General features: G+C 37.1%; 1 protein-coding gene across 1 annotated transcript in view; it reads right to left on the reverse strand.

The window, feature by feature from the left end:
• Window positions 1-4: 4 nt before the first annotated feature.
• elmo3 (engulfment and cell motility 3) overlaps window positions 5-24,840 on the reverse strand; it is a 34,392-nt gene continuing 9,556 nt past the window's right edge. The window contains exons 3-21 of the mRNA XM_030137266.1: window positions 23,094-23,134; window positions 22,935-23,007; window positions 19,538-19,588; window positions 19,035-19,204; window positions 17,992-18,091; window positions 17,735-17,886; window positions 15,783-15,861; window positions 15,075-15,125; window positions 14,858-14,980; window positions 13,938-14,060; window positions 13,703-13,807; window positions 12,781-12,889; window positions 12,533-12,669; window positions 8,333-8,496; window positions 5,513-5,625; window positions 5,326-5,430; window positions 5,167-5,246; window positions 4,996-5,076; window positions 5-2,322 (exon numbers count right to left, since the gene is read on the reverse strand). Coding sequence (XP_029993126.1) covers window positions 2,110-2,322; window positions 4,996-5,076; window positions 5,167-5,246; window positions 5,326-5,430; window positions 5,513-5,625; window positions 8,333-8,496; window positions 12,533-12,669; window positions 12,781-12,889; window positions 13,703-13,807; window positions 13,938-14,060; window positions 14,858-14,980; window positions 15,075-15,125; window positions 15,783-15,861; window positions 17,735-17,886; window positions 17,992-18,091; window positions 19,035-19,204; window positions 19,538-19,588; window positions 22,935-23,007; window positions 23,094-23,134 — 2,070 coding nt within the window. The 3' untranslated portion in view covers window positions 5-2,109. The remainder of the gene's footprint in view (window positions 2,323-4,995; window positions 5,077-5,166; window positions 5,247-5,325; window positions 5,431-5,512; window positions 5,626-8,332; window positions 8,497-12,532; window positions 12,670-12,780; window positions 12,890-13,702; window positions 13,808-13,937; window positions 14,061-14,857; window positions 14,981-15,074; window positions 15,126-15,782; window positions 15,862-17,734; window positions 17,887-17,991; window positions 18,092-19,034; window positions 19,205-19,537; window positions 19,589-22,934; window positions 23,008-23,093; window positions 23,135-24,840) is intronic.

Genomic DNA, 24,840 nt, shown 5'->3' on the forward strand with positions numbered 1-24,840 from the left:
TTTTCCCCAGTGGCCCTAATCCTCTTCCGTATTACCCTCCTGGTAAATACAGTGATAACTAAAAATTAAGAAGAAAGATTGAAGAGACTGTTTCATAAGATATTGTGTCAACCCCTATTTAATATTGTAGTAATAGTTTTAAACCAAAGTGACTTTAATAGACTGATCACAGTGGACTGAATTGAAATGGGTGTCACATACTGAGTTTAGACCGATGAAAGGTGGTGATTTTACAATTTTTGAAAATAGGGTAATATTAATATATTAAGATATTTAAAGCTTGCCTTTATATGCTGCAGTTGATTGCATCAAATTGTGGAATTAAAAGTAAGTATGTAGTATGTTGTAAATGTCAAATTTTAACAAACCTGAAACCACATTCTAAGAAAAGGTGTTATTCCTTTTGAAAGAAAACCTGGGCCATTATTATCACAGTACAGTGTCAAACTAAAGACTCATAAGGACTATCACTGACAGTACAGTAAACTATTGTCTTATTGCATAATACTCCTTAACATGTGCGCTGTAAAATAAGTTTATACCGATGTACACTGTATTACAGAGGACAAACCGGAATGGAGAATCAAGTATAAAATGTTGATTTTATAAATAAACTTAACTTTGGCTTCATCTGCTATGGACAAAACACACATGCTTGTTTTTTTTTTGTTTTTTTTGTTTTTTTTCAGTATAAATCAAACTGTTTATTTGTATGAAGTTTTCCCAATGTGCAGGATTCAGAGTGTGATCACAGAGGACTGGTGTCAGGAAAAGGAATACAGTGCAGAGCGAAGTCAGGTGTAGATGTAGACCTGGGTCTGTTCTAGACCAGCTGCTTTGAAGACATGGTCAAGGTGAGAGCATAACACACTGGAACATGTTTAAAGGGTTGTAACCGAACAACTGAACACCCTCTGCTGTGCCACCATAAAAAAGGAGAGGTCCCTCATTAGAATCAGTGTACATTTTGCCTGTTCTCTTTATTTAAGGGGTATTAACTCTGGTTCACACTCATAGTAGGTGACAGTAATGTACCATAACACTGGAACCAACCTCCTATAACACAGTTCTTATTTTCATGTAATTTATAAACTAATGACGATATAATTTGAATATTAAATTCCATTTCTGCATTTAAAAACCTCTTAAATCTCCTAAATCTTCCACATTGGACCTTTTAAGTACCTTTTTATAAAATAACTTAAGCTCAGTTAATGTTTTTCAGGTAGGGATTGCTGATCGGGCAGGACATACAACTAGTTACAAGTTTAGTTAATTATAGTAAAAGTACAGTTAACGTCAGTCAGTTTGGTACCTACTGCAGATCTGTATCACTACCAAAAGATAAGTCACACAGACCTTTAGGAGGGAGCAGTTCTATTCCAACATTATGGGATTCGTACAAAAAGGGCTAGTACATAGTATATGTTTAGGCAGAATATTTTATAATATACTGCTATTCTCTTATGGGACTGAGACTAGTGTGTACCGCAGATTCCATATTGATGTAGCATTTTGTTCTAGTCAAGGGGAAAAAAAAAAAGAATTAAACAAAAATGAGCAACACCAGCCTTTTGAGGCACCTAAAGCCTCAAATGTGGCACACAGGAATATTCCACTTAACTTACATAGATTTAGAGATATCCAAAATGCATATAGAGGTGATTATAAAAAGATTAAAGTACCGTTACTTGAGTGGTTGGTGATGTATTTTATGAGTTTAGTCTCTGTTGTGCTTGGAGCTGTGTTGAAATCTCCAGACAGCTGGACACGGTGAGAAGAGCTGAAGAACAACAGAAGGTAGAGCTGGACTGAAGCTTTCACAGACGACGACATACAGTCAGTACCCGATTAGTGTCAGTTCACACCAAACGCCACTGTTGTAGTTTTACAGACGGCGTCACTGTCCACAGTTTTGATCCTGTTTGTTGTTTTTTCACTTGGAAGTAGATGAGTCCACATAAGAAAAATATTGTTGTGATTATAAAACTGTGCTATAGAAATAAGTGCAGGGATGCACAGGTCAGATCTCATCACATACATACACACACACACTCACATACATACTATATACACATGCACACACACTCTCCAGCATATGCACACACTCTACTGCTCAGTCTGGCTGAAGTCGTAGCAGAAGTTGTAGTTGCTGGGTGGTTTGGGAACGACCGGAGCGCTGTCAGGTATAGGAACGTTCTCCAGGTCCAGGAGGCGGAGCTTAATTTCCATCGATAGGAGGATCTCCAGTTCGCTGCGCATGGACTCGCTGCTCATTTCCCGACCCAGGAGGACGCTCAGGCCATCTGTCCAGAGGCAAAACTGACAGAGACGGCGGGAGGAAGTAAATATATCATTCAAGTGCTCAAGACACATGTGAATTCACACAGGTAAGAGAAATGAAGACGACTGCAGATATTACTGGTTAGTAAATCATTATCTTGGGGTGTTTTTACAATCGTTTTCCTCTGGGCAGATCAGTTAACCTTCGGTCCAAAATGTATTTAAAGCACTACGTCACCTGAAAGTGTTACCTGACCTATCATTTATGCCAGCTACCATGGGACTGTCACTCAATTTATTGTGACCTACAAAACACAAACAACTCGAAACACTAGAAAATGAACAGTTGTGGAAAAAATTATTAGACCATCAAAAGTAAACAAAAACAATGGTTATGCAATCAAGTACTAACTCCTGTGTGTATCATGTGACTAAAACAGACAGAAAAGAAAACATGGAATGCCTAAAAGCACTGTTTTTGGCAGTACAATGCCATCGATATTGATGTAAGAACTGAAGTGATTTTGGTTATTATCAAGAAAACCATGGAAAATGGATAGATATCAGCTCTGAAATTAAACTCTTATGAGCTATTTTTGTTGTTATCATTATATTTGTCCAAACAAATGTACCTTTAGTTATACCAGGCATTAAAATGAACAAGAAACTGAAGAAAACAAGAGGTGGTCTATCAGTTTTTTCCGCGACTGTATTTTTTTCTTGAGTTTCCTCTGTTTTTGCAGTTATTGTCACATTTCAATATAACAGAAAACATTTGATAGCTCTTAGAGTAGGCTACACAATAGAATCCTCAACAAATACAGTAAATAAGAAATTCTTCTGTCATAAATACTATTTTATAGTATAAAACAAAGTGTGCACACATTTTCTAGTATAGTAAGTGAAACAACACGAGATTACATTTAGAAATTGTCCTGCTTTCTGCCCTTGTTCATTTTCCTTTCTAAATTACTTTCACTGAAAACATCCCTGCTTGAGCATATCTTATGTAGCCACACCTGTAGTCTGCCATGATCTAGAAGTGGGATCACGGACACAAGAACAACCTCACCTGTTTTATCTGACGCCAACATTGTAATAGTAATAGTAACAGTAGTTGACAACTACATTTATTTTTCCTGTATACATGTACTACATATGATTTCTCTTGTATAGATGCAACACGGCTGCAAAGAATCAGGCTAAAGGTGTGTTTATGCTCAATGTTAAATACACATATGGGCAGAGCAGTCTATCTATTCTGTGTTACGAGTATATTTCTGTGATCTTGCACATGTGTACCCAAATGGAGTAATACTGCTGGGAATCACAGGGGCAGTGCTGAGATTTCTAGAAATGGCAGAAGTTTTCGAAATGCGACTGTGTGAGTTGTCATAAAACTACCAACATTCTCAGTACCAACATTAGTAAAACCTCCTCTGTTATCACAGTGTTTGTAGCAATGGGCTCTATGGACAACCCCACTACTTCCTGAACTTCAGGCGGGTCCTTTATTTCCTGTCTTTCATTATTGGACACACTGATTAATCCAGGTGTGTCTGCTACTTGACGGGACAACTGATTGATTAGGCACACCTGGATTAATCTGTGTGTCCAATAATGAAAGACAGGAAATAAAGGACCCGGCTGAAGTTCAGGAAGTAGTGGGGTTGTGCATAGAGCCCACTGCCTTCCTTCATCTCCTCAAAATTCTACTCCTCTTAGTATTTGGTGAATGTTAGTGCAGAGCGGCACCCTCCGCTGGATTGACTGCCAAACACTCATTCCAACACAATGGACACATTGAAGTATAGAGGTCCATTTATCTTTTACATATCCACCAGAGGGCGCTAATCTAAATTAACATACCAGCCAAATACTATGAGGAAGAGCAGAATTTTTTTTTTTTTTTTTTTTTTTTTGAGAAGAAAGTCAATAATAAACATGGTGACAACAGGAGGTACTACTAATGTTGATATTGATAAGTACAGTTATCGTAAACATTAAAGTAGTTTTTCACCAACTCTCACAGTCGCTCTTTGAAAAGTTCTGCCACCTCTGGAGCTTATTCTCTTCAAATCACAACACTGCCCACACGAGTTCTGGAGGTACTGCTCCGTACTCTCTGTGTGGATTCGCAAACGCAACCACAAGACGAACAGAAACATGCACATAATGAACCCAGAGAACGGACAGAACGCTCCATCCATATATGTACAGTCACTGAAAAAATTATTAGACCATCAAAAGTCAGCAAAAACAATGGTTATGCAAGTACAAATGTGTATCATGTGACTAAAACAGACAGAAAAGAAAACACTGAATGCCTAAAAGCACTGTTTTTGTCAGTACAATGCCATAGCTATTGATTTAAGAACTGAAGTGATTTTAGTTATTATGAAGAAAACCATGGAAAATGGATAGATATCAGCTCTGAAATTAAACTACTATGAGCTATTTTTGTTGTTATCATATTTGTCCAAACAAATGTACCTTTAGTTGTACCAGGTATTAAAATAAACGAGAAATTGAAGAAAACAAGGGTGGTCTAATAATTTTTTCCGCAACTGTATGTGTATTTAACGCTGAGCATAAATGGGCCTTAAAGACAGTTATGTGTGTATGTAGAGTATAAATAAGCCTTTATTCTACTGATATAGTGCAAGTGTTTTGAATTGAAAATGCAGGCAAACAAAAAGTAATGAGACTCACGTCAGTTCTCGAGGGGGCGATGAAGTTCAGGCTGTACTCCTCGACATCGTATGTGATACTAAACGCCAGGTCCAACACTTCCTGCAGGACAGAGACAGTATATATTTCAATATAAATATGTGTGTTTTGAAACTTAATGTGGCATGGATGTGGTGATGTGATGATGCTGACCTTAGTCTGTTTGCCTTTGTTTTCCTTCATATGAGGACAGTCTTTCCCTGTCAGCAAACCTTTGATATCTGCTACTGGAACTGAAGCAGGACAAGGAAAATAAATAATACAGACATAAGACATGCTGTTTCTAATGAATAAAAATTGGCTTCCACTCACTCTGCTTTTGCAGTGTTTCGATCGGTGGGTTTTCCATGTCTTCCTCCACGTCGCCGTAGTGAAGCATTTTGTGATTAGGTGACAAGCGACAGTACCACAGTTTATCTGCCGAAGGAGTCACTTTCAAAGGTTAGAAAATCAAAGCAGAGTACATGTTTTTCACTGTCTGTGGGTGTTTATATATCACCTTGTCTGCGTCGGCTGCTGATCTGCCTGAACATGGTTCCCTGACAGAGTCTGTTCAACCTCTGCTGACGGATCAACTCTAACAGCTCAGGCTTCAGGCGCTCTTTGAGCTCACTGGGAAGAAAATGCATTAATTCTGTATTAGATTCCACTGACAGCTAGTTCCACGATAGATATATCAATAAGGCAGCTGATCGGGTTGGGCTTTACACATCGATTTTTTTTTTTTTTTTTTCTGCAGGAGCAAACTGTTCTTGTATTCCTAAACATTGGAGCTACTATAAAAGTTTAACTTAAACAACAATATACAGTCACGGAAAAAATTATTAGACCATCAAAAGTCATCAAAAACAATGGTTATGCAAATCAAGTACTAACTCCTGTGTGTATCATGTGACTAAAACAGACAGAAAAGAAAACACGGAATGCCTAAAACAACTGTTTTTGTCAGTACAATGCCATAGATATTGATGTAAGAACTGAAGTGATTTTGGTTATTATCAAGAAAACATGGAAAATGGATAGATATCAGCTCTGAAATCAAACTCTTATGAGCTATTTTTGTTATCATATTTGTCCAAACAAATGTACCTTTAAATGTACCAGGCATTAAAATGAACAAAAAATTTAAGAAAACAAGGGTGGTCTAATAATTTTTTCCACGACTGTATGTACAAACCTTATATGCACTTGAAGGACATTTTAAGATTCAGTGTGTAATATATAGTAATAGCTCAGACTCAGTTTTAGTGTCATTTGATCAATGGTACATGATAGAACGAAATATAGTTACCCAAGTCTTGGTTTGTAGCATAAGAAAGATACAGAATAAAATAGAATATATAAACGGTAAGTAGGGTAGAATAAAAACTACCACAAAAATATGCAAAAAATTTTTTTTTAAATAAAATAAATTCTTAATATGTACAAAGTTTCACAGTATGCAGCAACAGTAACATATCTAGAGGTGAAATTGCCGAATAAAATGTGAAAGCCATCTTAAGAGTCTGCTTTGTTTTGTCCGTTCCTGACTTTTTAGTAATGGTTATAATATCTCTGGTCCACATTAAAACTTTGCAAGGACGATAAAACACCTTAAAGGAGTGATATTTTGCTTTTTTAAATGGAATTCTGCATTTTAAACCATTTCCCTGTGGTCTACGTAAACTGAAAATGCTATGTTTGGGTCTGAATTCTTCATTAATTCAACTCCACAGGTCCATCCTCAACCCTATTTCTGAGTAATGACAACAGAAAGGTTGTTTTGAGCGCTGGCCCTTTAAATGCACATGAGCCACTTCACGCCCTGCCCCCTGCGGGTTGTTGGCTGTGCTGCGCTGTCCCGTTGAGCCACTTGTGTTCATTATAAATATATAATAATAAATATTATAAATCGAAAGGATGCTGAAAAACTGGTCCATGCTTTTATCTCCAGCAGACTGGACTACTGTAATGCACTCCTTACAGGTCTCCCAAAAAGCACCACAGACAGACTTCAGCTGATTCAGAACTCTGCAGCTAGGTTATTAACCAAAACCAAGAAGAGAGAGCACATTACTCCAGTGTTGGTTTCCCTGCACTGGCTACCGGTAACCTACAGAATTGATTTTAAGATACTACTCCTCACGTATAAAGCTCTAAATGGAACCGGACCAAGTTACATTGCAAACTCACTGATCAATTATGTACAAACTAGAACACTGAGGTCATCAAACGCAGGGTTACTAGCGACTCCCAGAAATATTACAAAGAAAATAGGGGACGGAGCCTTTACTAACTATGCACCAAAGTTATGGAATACAATTCCAAGACATTAGAGAAGCCAGTTCACTGAATATATTTAAAACCAAATTAAAAACATTTTTATTCTCATTAGCCTTTGAAAGGAGATAAAAATGGGGTCACAATTCATGAACCAGGAATGTGCGTTTTTTTAAATTTTTATTTTATTTTATTGTATTTCTGTTTTTATTTTTTATTTTATTGTATTTCAAATTTCATCTTATTTCTTGCACTTCAAAAATTCTAATGTGCGCTGCTTTTATTTTTATTTTATTGTATTTCTCTCAAATTTCATCTTATTTCTTGCACTTCAAAAATTCTATGCATAATCAAATATTTTAATGTGCGCTGTTTTTATATTTATTTTTATTTTATTGTATTTCTAATCAAATCTTAATGTATTTTAATATTGTATTTTTTTCAATCAATGTGAAGCACTTTGGGCTACAATTTCTGTATGAAAGGTACTATACAAATAAAGATTATTATTATTATTATTATTATTAATACAACCAACAACTGAACATTTTAGGTAATTTGCTCGAAGTTTGGACATATTTTCAGTTTTTACTACAACCGCTGCTGCTGATAAACAATCATGGCGTACTCGGAGAAATGTTAGAAGTCTTGACCTTATATGTGCAAATGTCATGACGTAACTAGTTATAGACATAACAAATTAAGCAGGAATTAAAACAGATTGTAGAAATCCACTTGATTTTTGCCAAAATGAATATAAAGATAGCTTTGCAACACCTGGAGGGTCCAAATTCAAACTTTTTGAACTATTAGGGTCCAAATACACAAATAAATGAACCACAGACTAATAAAAGTGGGTTTAGCAAAATACGACCCCTTTAATGCCACCTGCTATAAAAGGAAAGGCGAAGAGGAAATCTGTTCAAAGCTTATGTACACGTCCAATAACCTCACCGCTCCACAAACATCCAGCTGTTATCCTCACTTTTTTTTTTTTTTTTTTTTTTTTACAAAGTATTGCATGTCTGATAAAAGTGATGAGGTGTATGTTGTTACTCACAGTACAGGCGGAGCGAGAGTCTCTTCCTGATGCAGCCGTTCCGTCTGCCGCAGTTTGAGGATCTCGCTGTAGTTCAGAGCATTGACTTTGTTCTTGAAGAGCTCCAGGGATGTTGGTTTACTGGACAGCGTCCTGGTGATCTGCTCCCTCACCACCTGCATCACCTGGACAGAAGGAGGCGGAGACACGCGTTACATACTGCGCCAAGTTGTGTATAGTAGCTGCGTTCTGTTGTCACTTTGGGTTATCTTGAGTTCATTTCTCTAATATGATCACCAGAGTTTCCGAGCTGACTGATCTGAACTGGCTTTTCACAAATAGACTACGAGATTTAGAGGGAATATGACAATAACCGGTACAGTTGGCGGAACAAATGTTTATTTTAACCCATAAAGACACAAATATACATCAGTGACCAAAATTATCTACTGATTTAAACTGTTCAATACTTACTGATCCACTAATTCTATCCATACGTGTTAATAATTCATGTAAATGCAGTTTGTCATCTTTTCACGATCATCTGATACGACCTATTTGGACATTCAGAAGCTCCGTAGTTACCATGGAAACACCGTCATCTTCTACAACATTGATTCACTAGGAAAACCCATGGAGTTGGATCAATGACAAAGGATGGACACTTAGTTTATGTTCACTCAATGACATATTTTACTGAAAAAGTCATTTTTTCTGAGAGTTTTTTCTGTATTTGGTGTAATAACCCTCAATAACCAAAAAAATGCAAAATACAGAGGGTAATATTATGATCAATGGTGATAAATTACATGACAAAAGTTAAATAGAAAGAAAAAAAAAATGTCTTAATGTTCATCAAACGCAATTCACTGCTGGCGCACAAAAAACAGAACACGTACAAAAAAAAAAAAAAATTTAAATCCTCTCCCACATACTAAATTACAGCAACACCTGCTTCTCTGTTTGACGGTTTGTATACAGCATATTGAATGTGCGGTCAGGAAGTATACCATCTTTTCTTCTCTCATCCGTTTCAGTCATTTCTCTGTTTCTAACCCCTCCCCTTGGCTCTGATCCATTCATATCACTTCCCGCCTATAACTATTATTCATTTAAACTTGAAGAGGCTGGTCCTTCCTGCTTCACAAAGTCCTTTAAGTAAATCCCCCCCCTCCCCTTCCTCCCATTAATGCCTAGTGCACTCCTTATCTGAAACGTTTCAACCTCATACAGAATCTGTACAACCAACGATAACCAAGCTGCTTATTATAAATATAACTCATATCTGCAGACAATCAACCCTGTGGCATGACTTTAGTGTGTTTTCTGCCTGACTAGTTTATGTGATGCTCATGTAGAGGGACAGAGGGTGACCTAGGCAACCCTTAACAAAAAAAAAAAAAAAAAAAAAAAAAGTGTCCAACTGTGTGCTTGAATGTAAAATCTATAGCTTCCCTTAGTATTCACCCTGCAGTTGTAAATGGTCGAAAATCTATATAAAAATCCATAGTGTGACGAGATCGAGCCCACTTCAGCACTATTTGTCCTGCTGCTGCGTCTGACACACACTGCTGACCTAGATCATTCCTGTTCACACCCAGTTTGACATATTGTGAACAATCAGTGACTGAAGTGTAACTTGACCCGCTCAATACAGATCAGCGCAGTTACAAATCATCTTTCCACACAGTTATATGGTTTTAACAGCTGCACGCAACAACAGTTTATTGGATAACCAACAGTTCACATACAAACAAGCAGAATTATGTGGTGATGTGTTAACACAAATAAAGATACGTCCCATAAAATACAACTTTAAGTGTTAAAAGTATGACTTGCTACCATCACACACAGCTTTTTAACAGATTCAGACCACGGAGGACGACAACGTCAGGCAACAGTCGAGGTATAGACGTCAAAATCCACACTGTCATTCAATATTGTGTGAACATGCAGCGACACAAAACAAGCCACTAGAGTTTCACACTGTTGACTCCCTGTCCAAACCCCCTGAGCCAAAATAACCTCTCTGTCCAGCTGCTTTCACATTACACAACGCTAACACAGCCACTTCACATGGTGGTGAGTTTTCTCAGTTGTTGGGGCAACTTTTAACCACACACACACACAGGTGAAAACAAAATCAGGACATACACCTGGAATATCACAAGAATGACTGATATCGAATTCCCAAAACAATCAGAACAGATCAAACTAAAAGCAGCACACAAAGCAAAACAACCTTACCTCCATGTTTCCTCCTTTGTAGGGGGGGTGGATAAGTAAATATTTTAATCCTGACTTCAAGTCGCACCTATCCTCCTTTAAAGATGTCCAAAAAATGACGGGCAGTGAAAGTGAGGGACAGACACAGAGATCACCTACATGACAGGAGAGGTGCCGGCCTGTGGGTGTTTTGTAAACAGACACCCTGATAGTGTCACACACATGCACACCCCCGTCGGTCCAGCCCCTGTGTCATTCAGCTCAATGAGCCAATGGGAGCGCTGAGTGGCGGCTGCCAAAAACCCCGCAGCACATGGATGTATGCTGTATATGTGTGTGTAGGTGTGTGTGTGTGCGCGCATAGGGTGACCGTTACCAGAGAAGGTGCAGAGAGCTATGCAAACACACCATCCGGCAGCAGCATTCAGAACAATCAGGGAATGGTTTGATAAAGGTTGGCTGTGTGTTTGTACATCTTTTTCTCTCATAAAGCACATTTGCAATATCACATATTCTCCCCACCGTCTTTTCCTCTCCCGCTGCCCTCCTTTAAGTTCAACCCTCGCGTCTCTCCCTCGTATTGTTTCCAGTGGTTTTACGTTCCCCCTCTGTTGTTTTGTAATTACTGCTGATGCTCCAGGCACTTTGTTTTCCTACTTTCCTTCTCCCTCAGTTTCTGCCGCCCACCACGCTTCTCTTTGTCCACCTAATGCCCCTTTGTCCTTGCCCCGGAGCACCCTGGGTAGGGGGCCGTGGGTAAAAACAAAAGGCTGGTCTGCTGTCCTGGCGCTCAGGACACTGGCCCGCTCCTAAAAAAAAGGTCAAAGGGTCGCTGAGTTTTATAACTATCAGGAGATGGCTTTGTCGATGACAGACGGCTGTGTGTGTGTGTGGTGCTGAAATGTGGCTCGGAAACAAAAGCCCCAGCCCTCCCAGTCTTTTGGGAAGGCTGGATTCTCAATATTTCTCCCAGACAAGTCCCTGCTGCTAAAGTCTTAGTCAACCCATTACCACCGTGTAAGTACTATCCTGTGGTTGTAAGATCAAAATGTGTTCACAGACGGAGGATGAAGTCCGTCTGTGGGGGCTGGTCGGGAACAGTTAGCATAAGAAAGAACCCAGACAAAATCACCATGATGCTATTTACACAAATGAAAACCCTTATTTAACCTGACCTCTGTGTCTCTGGAGAAGTTTGCCCTTTTGTTAAACATTTGTTGGTTTGTCTAAATAGCATTTTCATAAATTTAACATACTTATAGCTGTCTTTAAACAATCCTTTTCTTTATTTTAACACCTACAAATATTGTCAAACAAATAAAGATAAATAGAGGGTAAAGATAAGTAAGATAAATAAAAGGACTGAAATTGGTATTTGAGCTATAAATTGCAGTTCTGGACTGATCATTTAACAAAAATGTACAACAATACTGTAACTTTTTATGCTGTAAATGTGCCAATGTGCTGCAGATTTTGTTGTCAGTGGGTTTATTATATGGTCCAGTGGTGGGAAAAAAGTTTTTGGACACCCCATGCATTTGTGATATATTGCATTAAGAATGACCATTAAGTCATTGAACTCTGCAAAGTATTGTTCCATTCTCCAAACCCACATAGATGTTTCAGCAAGGTAATGAAACACATCCATGTTGAAACTATCAAGAATTTAGTTTTGTTTCTTTTTTTACTTTTGCATTTGTTTTCGTCTGTCTCATGTAGCCACACCTTTTGAAACACAAGATTTTTCCTCAAATATTTCAGGTTGTGTAACATTTTAAAGATGTCCAAAATCTTTTTTTTTTTTGTTTGTTTTGTTTTTTATACTACTTTCCTTTTATGTCCAATCCTTTATATTGTGTCATAGTTGTTGGGTTTAAATTTCCATATGACATAGTAAGGAAAGCCGGAAGAAGTTCTCCTGTTACAGCTTGTTCTACCACTGAGGTGCCCAGAACTATGAAGTAAGCCATGCTATGCTATGCTAAACCACAGTACCTTGTCAAAGTCCTCCTGCGTGGCTCTCATCTCTTTCCAGGTTTTGTTGAGCAGCTGAATGCAGACACAGAAAAGCTCCTCCATCAGCCGATCCTGGCTGAAGAAGATGGGGTGGTAGTTGGATCCAGTCTCTGAGGCTGTTAATAAATAAAGACACATGAGGAGATGAAGGAAAAAAGTAACAAAAAAAAAATCAAATACTCTCAGATTTTGTGGCTGTTCGTTAAAGACATGGGCGGTCGACGTACGGGGCTCTCCGATTCGAAGGATTTCACACAGGATGAGTGTGAGCTGGATGCTGCTCCTGGCAAACGGACACTCGTGTTTGTCTTCTCGACTGCTGTTCTCCAGCACAAACTGACAGACGAACACAGATAAATGGAGGTTTAGCTGGTCATATGGTGAAGACTCAAGTCATAGTACTAACATACAGCGCATCTGGAAAGTATTCACGGCACTACACCTTTTTTTTTTTTTTTGTGTTACTGCCTTATTCCAAAATAGCTTAATTTCATTTTTCACCTCAAAATTCCACACACAATACCTCATAATGACAAAGTGAAAAAAGTTTGGTAGAAACTTTCAAATGTATTAAAAATAAATAACCAAAATATAACACACATAAGTATTCACAGTGTTTACAATTACACTGAAAATTGAGCTCAGGTGCATCCTGTTTTCACAACTTCACTGGAGTCCATCTCGGGTAAATTCAGTTGATTGGACATCATTTGGAAAGGCACACACAAGTGTAGCACTGAATACTTAATATGAATACCCCACTATAAAAACTGTTCTAAAGGACCCACGATTTTGCAAGGTTAACTCTGTAAACTGCACAGCTCAGATTAACAGCAATTCCACAATGAATTAAATAATCTGCTCTTTTATTTTTGAAGGTGTAACTCCATCCTTTAAATTACCCCATGATTATTAATACTGTGTGGTTTTATAAGGGCAAACAACATACTTTTCAGGTGCATGTACTGATCAGATTTGAAGGTTTAGAAAATATTACAAAACCTACAATATGGTTGCATGGTTTGGGGGTTGACTCAAATAATGGAAAATACACGTGGTTTGTAGCCATTTTCTTGAAATATACACCCAGGTGAGGTCCTTTAACAGCTGTTGTACCCCACAAAGTACTGAAAAACAGATACAACTCACCCTGCTATATGCATCAGGATAGCGTGCTGCGAAATAAAACATGGTGTCCAAAGCCAATAGACCAGGAGGTGTTCGCACCAGGTCCTGACCAGGGTTACTATTGTTCTGAAAAGAAATTATCCAAAATAATATAGCTCTCTATCACACAAAAATGAAAATAAAAGTAGTATTATTAGGTAAAATGTTGATGCTAAGAGGAGATATGACTAAACATGTTCTGACAGCCTTCACTTACAGAGAAGCCCAATTTCTTAAACTCTTTGGCGCAGAGCGAGCGGCGTCTCTCGTGACTTAAACTGTTCTCGCTCTCCGTCTCAAACGCTGCCTGCCGCAAACCATGGAGGATGTCTCTCTGCTCCTGAAATAAAAATAAGACACAGAGGGACAAACATTTTAGTTGTCATCTTGGACATATCAAAAGGGTTTCAGTTCAGAATTCTGCTAAATTGATGCGTGCAGGTTAGGGGGTGTGTATTGGCAAGAATCTGGCAATACGATACAAATCACAATACTAAGATCACAATACGATATATCATGATACTGTTGAAAAAGCAATTTTTTGTTTTGTTTGTATCTATTTTTAAATGGTTATTTCCTTGAAGAACTGAAGTATACCAGAAAACACATTTTTATTCGATCACAACAGGATTTAATGCTGTATCACAAAATGTTCCTGTGTTAAAACTTACATTATGTTTTACATACATTACAGTTTAAGATCCTGTTCAAATGTTCATATTCTATTAGTTCATAACTAACATCATAACATTATTTTTGTGCAATCCCAACAAAGGAACAAACTTTATTTAATACAAGAGTGTTCAATAATAATAAATAAAATCTAAACAAAAAATAAAAATAAACCTCCACAACATCTGCATTTGAATAAATACCTAAACATATCCATACAGTACTTTTTAATATCGATACAGTATTGTGAAATTAAATATTGCGATATATTGCAGAACCGATATTTTCTTACATCCCTAGTGCAGGTATGACAAGTCAGAGAAATATGCAGCCATGACTGATGTGTGTTCGTCCCTTGGCTGTTTATTGTAAAGCATCTTTGAGTACTTAGAAAAGCACTATATAAAACTGATGTATTATTATTATTATTATTATTACTTGTGTTTTGATTTCGTCATCGCTCACCTGGCTGTAGCAGTCCAGAGGTGTCTTCATCCGAGGCTCCAGGTGGTTCAACGTTACTGACTGGAGGACATAGAGGTAGTGGGCCATCTCATCCTGGACTGAACCAGAACTATGGATGATGTTCTGCAACAAATACGCAGTTTTATTAGGACAGAATACACAATCAACATGTGGAAAACTATGTGAAATGGACATTTAAAACAAAAAGATTATTTACTTTATAGATATACTGACGGAGATTCTTCTTATTCAGAAATTCAAACATCTCCTGAAAAGAGAAGACACAGCATGTTAAAGGTGTAATGACATGTTTCTATCATGGGGTGGCAATACAGTGTCAGTGACAGCTTAGTGGGTGGGACTTGGGGTGAAGTGGTGCATAAATCTCTAACCCAACCTCATTTTGTTCAGTTTTACTTTGCTCTTGGTTTAGTCAGACTGATAAGAAGGGTGGATTTATTGACCTACTGTAAAACTGAGGAAGTGTGTGTGTGTCTGTGTGAACAACAAAGAGAGTGCGAGAAAAAAAAGGGATGAATGAGGGAACTGTTTGCGTACAATAAGAGAGGAGCAGGAACAAAACGGGAGGAGATAAAGCCACGACTGTGTGCAGAGAAGCTGAGATGCCCAGACAGAGATACATGGGTCAATTTCAGCCGTCTGAAAGAAGCAGAGTCTGTGGGATTCTGTCTAAGAACATGCGCAATGATGACCTGCTTCTTGCACATCACCAAGTATAAGCGTTCCGCAGATTCCAATCAATGCACATTAAAGAGTTCAGAGGCTTGAAATCATAATTCAGACTGATTCAGAGTGACAGATGTTGAAGAAATCCACTCAGTAGACAAAATCCCCACATGTATCTGCATGTGTGAACAGCTCTGAGGAGAAAATGGCATTTCTGAAAATGAGAGAGCAGCAGCACCTGTCTATCTGAATCCCCAGCTGTCTGTAGTAGAGCCATGAGCAGGGCCATGGCTTTGGTCTGTATCTGCTGGTTCGTCCTGAGAGAAGACAAAGAGGAAAGAGAAAGAAGAGAAAAAAATACAGATTTATACGTGGATCCAACAAAGATGAATTTCAGATTAAATCAGGACTTAAAATGAAATTATGATGATCAAAACTTTAAACCTATCCATTTACAGATGACCAACACAATATGACTTAAGAAAGAACTGGATGAAGAACTTTGGGAAAAATGCCATGTTTACATAATCTGTGAGACAAACCTTGTAAACCTTTAAGTGAAAAAGTTGTGTTTGTCTAAGCAGTGTGATCTTTGTAATCCCTTTGTAACCTCATGACCTGTTTGTTTTGTTTTTTGTTTTTGAATCTGTAAAAAAAACCAAAAAACTTTCATAAATAAAGAGTTTAAAATATATATATATAAACCTATGTAAAATTAAGATAACACCTAAGGTTAGCTTTGCCTTCCATATCAATTATTCATACGAATTTTAAATATATTTGACACCCCATTATTATCTTAAAACTTACACTTAAGGAGGTTTAATTTTTAAAACAGATGCCTTTTCCAGTTTTTCATCCATTTTCTGAACTGCTTAGTCCTCATGAAGGCCTTTTCCACTTTGATTTAGCAAAATAATCAACTCTCTTGATCAAAGTTACAAGAGCCAGTAGGTGGATTTTTCTGATAATACTGGTTTATCACAGAAACTGCTCAGAGTCTGAACATCAAGAATGGATTAATTGTCAAAAATGGCATTGAAATGCAGCTTCAATTTTGTCATCATGTAGAAATCATGTAATGTTTTGCTAAGGATGTATTTCTACACATCCTAGAATCAGACATACTTATCCAACTTAAATATTTATCAGTGTATTTTCACTTTGAGTCGCAACTATCTCCATATTGTCTACACTACTAAAATCAGTTTACATTAATAAACTTGGATTTATTATACTGAGATTATTTTTTAATTATGTGGAGTTCAATTTAAAATCTGGGTTTACTCATTTTAAATCTCATTCTACTAAACTCTGATTAAACATAAACTTCGATAAAACAATAAATCTTTGCTTGTGTGTCCTGTTCTTAATATATACAACAATGTAATGATGCAAAAGTCAGGGAGGAAAATTGGTTAAAATAACAGACAAATCTAACATCTACAAACTATATATGATTTCTAGTCATAACACCCTGGTGTGATTAATGTTGAAGTCAGCTGGTGACTTCAGTGTTATAAAGTCTTTACATGTAGACCCTTATGATCCCCCACCCAAAGGCTCCATGGATGTACTACTCTACTGCAGTTTCTTTTTTTGTAATTATCTTTTTTATTATTTTTTCAGGCAGCATTATCATATCAGCACTTTACATCAAGTACTTCTATATGTAAAAAATACAAACAAAAAACAAAAACATACTCATACAGGGGAGCAATGACAGAAATAGTAAAAATATACACAGTACCCTAAAATAGGGTTAATGAGAAATAATAAGTGTCTTTCCCATTCCATTCATTCCTTCCAAAAACCTTTTTCCCCTGTATAAGATTAACACTGAACATTTAAAGTGTGTAGCATGAACCAAGGGTTTACATGGGTCTATAAGCACATTACTCTTATCAAGTAAGATCAGCTCTTAATAGTGTTACAAAATCAACCCAGTTTTTCTAATCACTGGTGAATTTTCTGTTGCAGTTTCATTTCTCTTATTTTACTTTAAAAAGAAATGGAAGGAGAGTGTGTCTTAAATTCGCTGAATATGTGCTGAAAATCAGTGACACTGCAAATGCAAAGAAATTCATATTCTAGTATGAATTTGTTGATTTTGAGTTGAATTGAAGTTGCTCCCATTCATCAGTTTTCCAACAGGTGTCTAAATCTGCGTGTCATCATGTGGTTACTTACACCTGAAGGTGAGCAATGAGCCTCTCCATAGTGACTTCATGTTTGACCTGCAGAAAGAGACTGTGGCTGCTCAGCACCATGCTCTCCAGGATGTCCAAGGAAACCTGCTGGATTGACGCGTCAGACGACTTTCCGTTGACGAAGCTGGCGATCTGAAAAAAGAAAGTAAATATAGAAAGTGCAGCTGCAGTCAAAGGAAACAAAGGTTAACCATAAAAACATCCAAAAAAAGAAAAAAGAGGAACCAGTTCTAGTACCTTCTTGATGAAGATAGATGAAAGGTTCTCCCAGGAAACAATCCCATGATCCATCAGTTCCATGAAGCCTGTCAGTGTGTGGGTCATGATCACAGCAGTCCTGAATCATACAAAAGAAGGAAAGGATGTACATTAAGAAACAAATGGACATGCTCTTGTACAGATTTCCATCATGTCACAGAGGACTCCTCTGGTATCTTCGATCATGGAGACAGCATTATCCCCTACTGTCATAATGGCCAAGACACTTACATCTGCACAGTAAAGTATCATACATATATACGTACATAGCTCAGGGCTGTCAAACATAAGCCACATGGGATGAATTAGTGAAATGCAAAAAATAAACAAAAGATTATACATTAAATATTATATTATAATAAATTTTCTTGAGGTCAAATTGGGCCGTATGTGGCCCTTGAACTAAAATGAGTTAGTTCAATGCTTTAGCTCATTAATATATATTCAATAGATGTATGTAGTCCATGTTTTTTCCACACAGGTTTAACTTAAAGGCAGGGTAGGAGATGTTTTCCTGAAGCATTTTTTATTATATTGCTTAAAATCCCCTTCACACCCCAATTGCAACCAATGAATTAAATGCTCTAACACAAAAATAAAACATTTTAGTCACCTGTGGAATGGACAGGACTGAAAAAACACCATCCAATCATTTTAGCCAGCCCATCAAAATGATTGAATGGTGATATGTCTATCAAACTCAACTGCAATTTGTCCCTCCCCCATCTCCCCTCTGCGAGTACAATCCAGTACTCTGGAGGCGTGGCTTCGGGGGGGAAGTCTGAATAAAGGGGTTTGGACTTTTGAATTGTGTATTTTCAAAATGTAGCTTGCTTGAACCATTTTTCAAGGATCTCGTACCCTACCTTTAACAGGATGTGCTGCTACATGTGCAGGGACCACATGACCCCCCAGCATGACTGATATTTATCTCATCAGCAATCCTTCACAGCCAAAGAAAATATGCACACACACAGTAATATAAACATTGCGTGTTTGACAGAGACATGACGATTACATACTCATGAGAGTCTTCTACTATCTTGACCAATAGGAGATGTCCGTCTCGGCTGATGAACTCCTGAGCGAACGTCACATCTGTGGAAACGCTAGCCAGTTCCTTCAGCGAATCGCAGCGAACACCTGAGTCTGAGCTCTGGATGCCTTTGTACAGATCCTCTGCGCATCGACCCTGAATTCACCAGTGATCAAAATGTGTATAATTCAAGAATGGGAAATAGTTTTTTGTAAATGCATTATAATTGTAATAATAATTGTGCATAATTATACTAAAAATACCATAACTAAAATTAACCGAAACCACTGTTTTAGAATTCTGCTGTTGTGAAAAACATACTAGATTATCTGATTGCAGCTGATTTATGTATTTGCTGCATGCAAAATATTGAAGAATGAGTTATGTAATGAGTGAGAGGCAGTGAGAGAACCAGTGAGGGCTGTAGGAATGTGAGAAGAGGGAGGTGAAAGGGGGAAGTGGCTGAGAGCCTGGTAGATGCAGACTCACCGGTGCCTTGGTCAGACGCAGAATGCAGCCGTTTTTAATGTCCAGACGGTTCTATAACACACAAACAAACAGACACACATGCAAGAGGAGGAAATGTGTTTTAAAAAAAACCCTTTAAAACCATAAAATACTTAAACACATTCAGACCACAAAGTAGCACAAGGGGTGTATACATGTACTTAGGCACTAGACTGACCACAGAGCAGAAAATGTGCGAAATGTGACTACAAAAATCACCCTTACACACAGCCACAAAGAGCACAACTACCATTATTCACACTCTCGCATGTGGGTAAATTTAGTCTCATATGAACTGGTGCAAAGACGAAACAATACAATGTGTAAAACAGAAATATATGTATGCAATCCTTTTTCAAATCTGCATCGTGATGTAGTCAGTGAACAGGTCTAGAGTTGACAGCAGACAATAAATATGACACTTAATATTCTTACCAACATCACATTATTGAGACAGGAATGAATCTGACTATAATGACATTTAAACACAGACGAACATCAGGTAAAGCTAGAGGGTTTAGACCAGGGGTGTTAAACTCATTTTAGTTCAGGAGCCACATAAAACCCCATGTGATCTCAAGTGGGCCAGACCAGTAAAATAACAGTAAAAAAAGTACAATTACATAATAAAAATGTTTACATGTACAAAGTTACCTTAAAAATTTGAATAAAATGAAAAACCTGATAAAGTCTTAAAAAGTCTCACCTTTATTTATTTATGTATTTGCTCTGATATTAGTTCCTTGTACATCAATTTTTTTTTAAATTTTCTTCTGCTCAAAGCAAATAAATGAATGGAACGAATGAGTAAATAAACATGAAAACCTGGAAAAATGGCTTCACTTAGTCGTTTTATTTGGACTGAGTGAAGAAAGCTACAGAGAGAAGGTGTATGTTTTAAAATTCAGCCACTGCAGCTTTAAATGTGCACCACAAATGACTATCAAGTACCCCTGTCAAAAGCGATCCGCCTCTGTGATACTGAAAAACCACATTTAACCTGAAGTTACCTCGCCTACCCCTAAACCTACTTTGCAGTTCAGTACCCAGGTCACCAGAACCACAAAAGCCAGTACATTTGCAACACAACTGCCTCCTACTTCTGTAAATACAAGAATGAAACAATGAAGAAGTTTGACATTTTTCCTATCATAACGTCTTAACTTGGATTTTTTTTACATTAATTTGTCTTGAAAGGAAATAATCACATGATCACACTTGATGTGACACTGATAGTGTTTGTGTAACTTCCTGCTTTCAATCGAAATCAAATCCGAAGGTAAGCATCCTCCTTTGAAAATAAAGAAAAACACACACAGAATAAGTCTAACTGCAGTTTCCCATAAACAGGGCTCCTACAAGGTAAATTTAAGACTTTATAAGACCTTTTTAAGACTACTTAGAACAGAATTTAACCCACATTTCACAGCCACACTAACAAAAATTTGTGAGTGCTAGAATGTATGTATTGTAATATATTTATTTTCTCCAACACCTTGATTTTCATCGTTCCGAGTTGTTTTTGTTTTTATTGAAGCTTAAGAGATACAACATCTTCCAATCACATTAATCTGTTACATATTCCTCACAGTGTGCATATTTAAAAACACATTCTCTATCAAACAAGGCACAGTGTGAGGCTAATATGTTTCTGGTTGTCTTTGTCACACTTTCTTGGGGATTAAAACTGATTTTTTTTTTCTTCAAACATCCAGAGAGAGAACAGCATGGACATATCCAGCTTTGTAAAACATTCAATAAAAAAGAAAGATTATGAGCAATAGTAATACAGAGTAAAAGTAAAAAAGGACATAATAAATTGGATAGTCTCCTTTTATATCACCAAGTTAAGATTTGGCATGTATTGTTTCACATAATTTTCCCAATGTTTGATGAATATTTCTAATTTTAGATTAAAAGTGAAGGTGATTTTTTTTCCATTTTGCAAATGTCCCTGGTTATTTGAACCCATTGCTGAACAGCTGGCTCATCTTGTACCACTTTTTTTTTTGTTATTGCTTTCTTACTTCTTGCCTGGTTCTTACTTTCAATATAAATTGTCGGGTTGGAACAGGAGGAACTGAGTCGACTTTCTTTGCAGCTTGGACATTTCCCAGACATATTTTAACACAATACAGCAAACAAGTTTATAGCAACATAACTTAAGACCTACCCTATCAAATTTAATACCTTTTAAAGACCTTTTTAAGATATTAAATGCAGATTTGTAAATTCAAGACTTTTTAAGACCCAGAGGGAACCCTGTATACACTGCAAAAATCAAAATCTTACTAAGTGTATTGTTCTCATTTCTAGTCAAAATATCTCATCACACATAAAATAAGACGTAATCACCTAAAGAGTAACTTTTCAGTGAGATATAAGAACTTATTTTTAGACAATGGATATTAATTCAGATTTATTAATTGTCATTCGATAAAAACATCCCAGATGCCGTTACAGAATGAAACTGCAAAATGCACAACATGAAATAAAACACAGAAAAGATTTTAAAAATACCAACTAAAGACAACCCATGTATATGATAAAATAGTATAAACTACACTAAAATAAATAAATAAGTTAGTAAAAGTTAAAAAAAAAAAAGAAAAAGTGCACTATGGAGGGGTGACAATCTTATTTCGATAAATCTTAGCAAGATAATTTTCACTTGTTCCATTGGCAGATTTTTTTTGGCTTAATTCAAGATTTTTTTTTGCTTAATTCAAGCAAAAAAATCTGCCAATGGAACAAGTAAAAATTATCTTTGTAAGATTTCTTTAAATACGATTTTCAAGATCTATTGTCTAAAAATAAATTCTTATATCTCACTGAAAAGTTACTCTTTAGGTGATTACGTCTTATTTTAAGTGATGAGATATTTTCACTAGAAACAGGAGAAATACACTTGGTAAGATTTTGATTTTTCCAGTGTAAAGCATCTTTCTCTTCCTGTGTCTAATGGTACAGACATGGCCTCTACAGCTCTGCCTCCAACCAAGGGAGTGGGAAGACTTCCAGTGCTAACCTTTTCAAAAGGTTATTTGACACCAAGAAGTTGAGAAAGTCATTCCATCTGTTTTTCTCTTTCTCGCTTTCTGCCTGTCTTAGCTATTTCAATCTGGCTTTCTCTCATTTTCACCAGATTGATCACACTTTGTGCAGTGCTTCATTTCTTTTTTAAGTGATTTTAAATACTTCCTCTAGGAGAACACACACACGCGAAGAAGACAGAATTTCAAAGTGCTGACAAAGTAGTTGTTCACCAATTTACTTGTGTCTAGACTATCTGTGGTCTAAATGTCTTCAAGCTGTGCTCAAACATTTCCCTGCCTGATTCAGCTGTGTTGATAACTATTCGCACACAGATGTGACTCACCGATTCTGTGATATATGTCTGGACTCCATCGGCATACTGAAGAGCGTAGTTGTCAGGACCTGGGAGATTCCAGCTACACAAACACAAACAAACATATAAGTTATGATAGAAATACGAACAGCTGAAAGATGTCAAACGGTAGAGCTATGATCATCTTACCCATCGCAGACCTCCTTTATGACAGCAGACAGGGGCTTTTTCTGCACAGAGACAACAAAACAGCATGTAGTCATCCCACAACATAAAGCACACACCTGCTGCATACACATGGGTCGTAACAACGGGACTTCGCAGACACTACCATCAAAGTATTTTTTCTGTCAGGGAGCTGGACACATGCTTCTGTAATGACACGCTGTTATGGGATCACGGTACCACAGCTATTCTCGCTGGCTGCAAATCTTGTTTGCTGAGAAGAGGAAATCCTAGAGCTGCCCTGTTCAGAAAGCTCTGAACAATGTTACCCTCAGTGCCCAGATCCCTCTTTGTACGTAAATAAAAGCCAGACTACTTCCATGTCTGACTTTCAGCTATCCTGCTATTAGTGGTCAGGCCCGTGGTCAACCAATCGAATGTCTTTGGGTTCTGCGGTAAACCCAGTGGCTGCTCTGTTATTAGTGGCAGCCAAGAAGGTCAACTAATCAGAGAGTGTTTAGTGAAGACACCTAGGCCTGTGTTAGCTTTACATCCGAAATCAACACTGTTCTTAGGATCATCAACACATTAGTCGAAGTATCAGCCCTATAGTTCCGTCTAGTTTGGATTTAAAGCTACAGAGAGCGTTGAAGAAGCACCTGTTTAATCCATTTTCTCTGTTTAGACCCTCTGTGGCTGTGATTCATACACACCCCTCCTGTCTGAGGTTGACTTTATACTATTAGTAATGTGTGCTGTGCAAAGAGTACAACTTCCCCACAGCTCTGCGTGGAAAACCTCCCCACAGTTACATTTGGTGAAAACTGTAGGAGCAAAATCAGCTGACAGTTTCTAATGAATGATGTTAAAATACGTTCGTTGGATTGCAGCAGGTGAAGTAGTTGATTAGGAAAATGCGACTATATTGACCTTGTTAACCTCTAATTTAACCCCAGGGTCCGATCAAGTGGTAACAATTGGAGACATTTCGTGTTCAGCAATCTCTGTCATGTAAGGAGAGTAACTTATATGCATGTATTACACATATTTGAGTAGGTATTTATAAGCACTTTAACATTATGCATAAGAAAATTTTTTGGGTGAAAAATGTCAAATTACTGCTCGGTAACACGTGGACATGAAACAGACATCAATTTTTTAAGCTTTATGCAAACATTCAAAACATGCGGTTCTCGACAAAAATTGACATCAAGTACAACAAAACCTTTTATATATTATGAACTATGATGAAAATTAATTTTGGAGTGAAATATTGAAAAGTCTCTGTTTTATTGACACGAGAATGTGGTAACATGTGGATAGGTTGCCACAGTAACATGTGGACGACTCTTTACGCATCTTTATGCATGACCCAAAATGTTGACTTATTTTTTAAAACAACCCAGATATAATCACAATGCTTTATTTAATGTATTTAATACTAACATAGTGTTATTTACAACTTGTGGTGGTCCAAACTGATAAGTAAATTACAAATAAAGAGTAATTTCTCGGTAACAGTTCACAGATAGTCTTTAAATTTGACCAGTGTATGAATTCACAAACTTCATCATTCAGAATATTAATTTCTCAAAGTAAGAGTCTTTTGCATGTCTTTTTGTTAATTTAAAGCTGCCTAGCAGAAGGTTCGAAATTTCTCCTGTACTGTTTAAGTGGTATTTTAAAAAGGATAACAGTTCCATAAAATAGAGATCTTTAGCTTAAAAAATGAGCCCACTTGATAAATTATGTGTACAAATGTATTTTTTCA

Source organism: Sphaeramia orbicularis, chromosome 6 (genome assembly GCF_902148855.1).
Source record: "Sphaeramia orbicularis chromosome 6, fSphaOr1.1, whole genome shotgun sequence".
NCBI classification, from domain to species: domain Eukaryota; kingdom Metazoa; phylum Chordata; class Actinopteri; order Kurtiformes; family Apogonidae; genus Sphaeramia; species Sphaeramia orbicularis.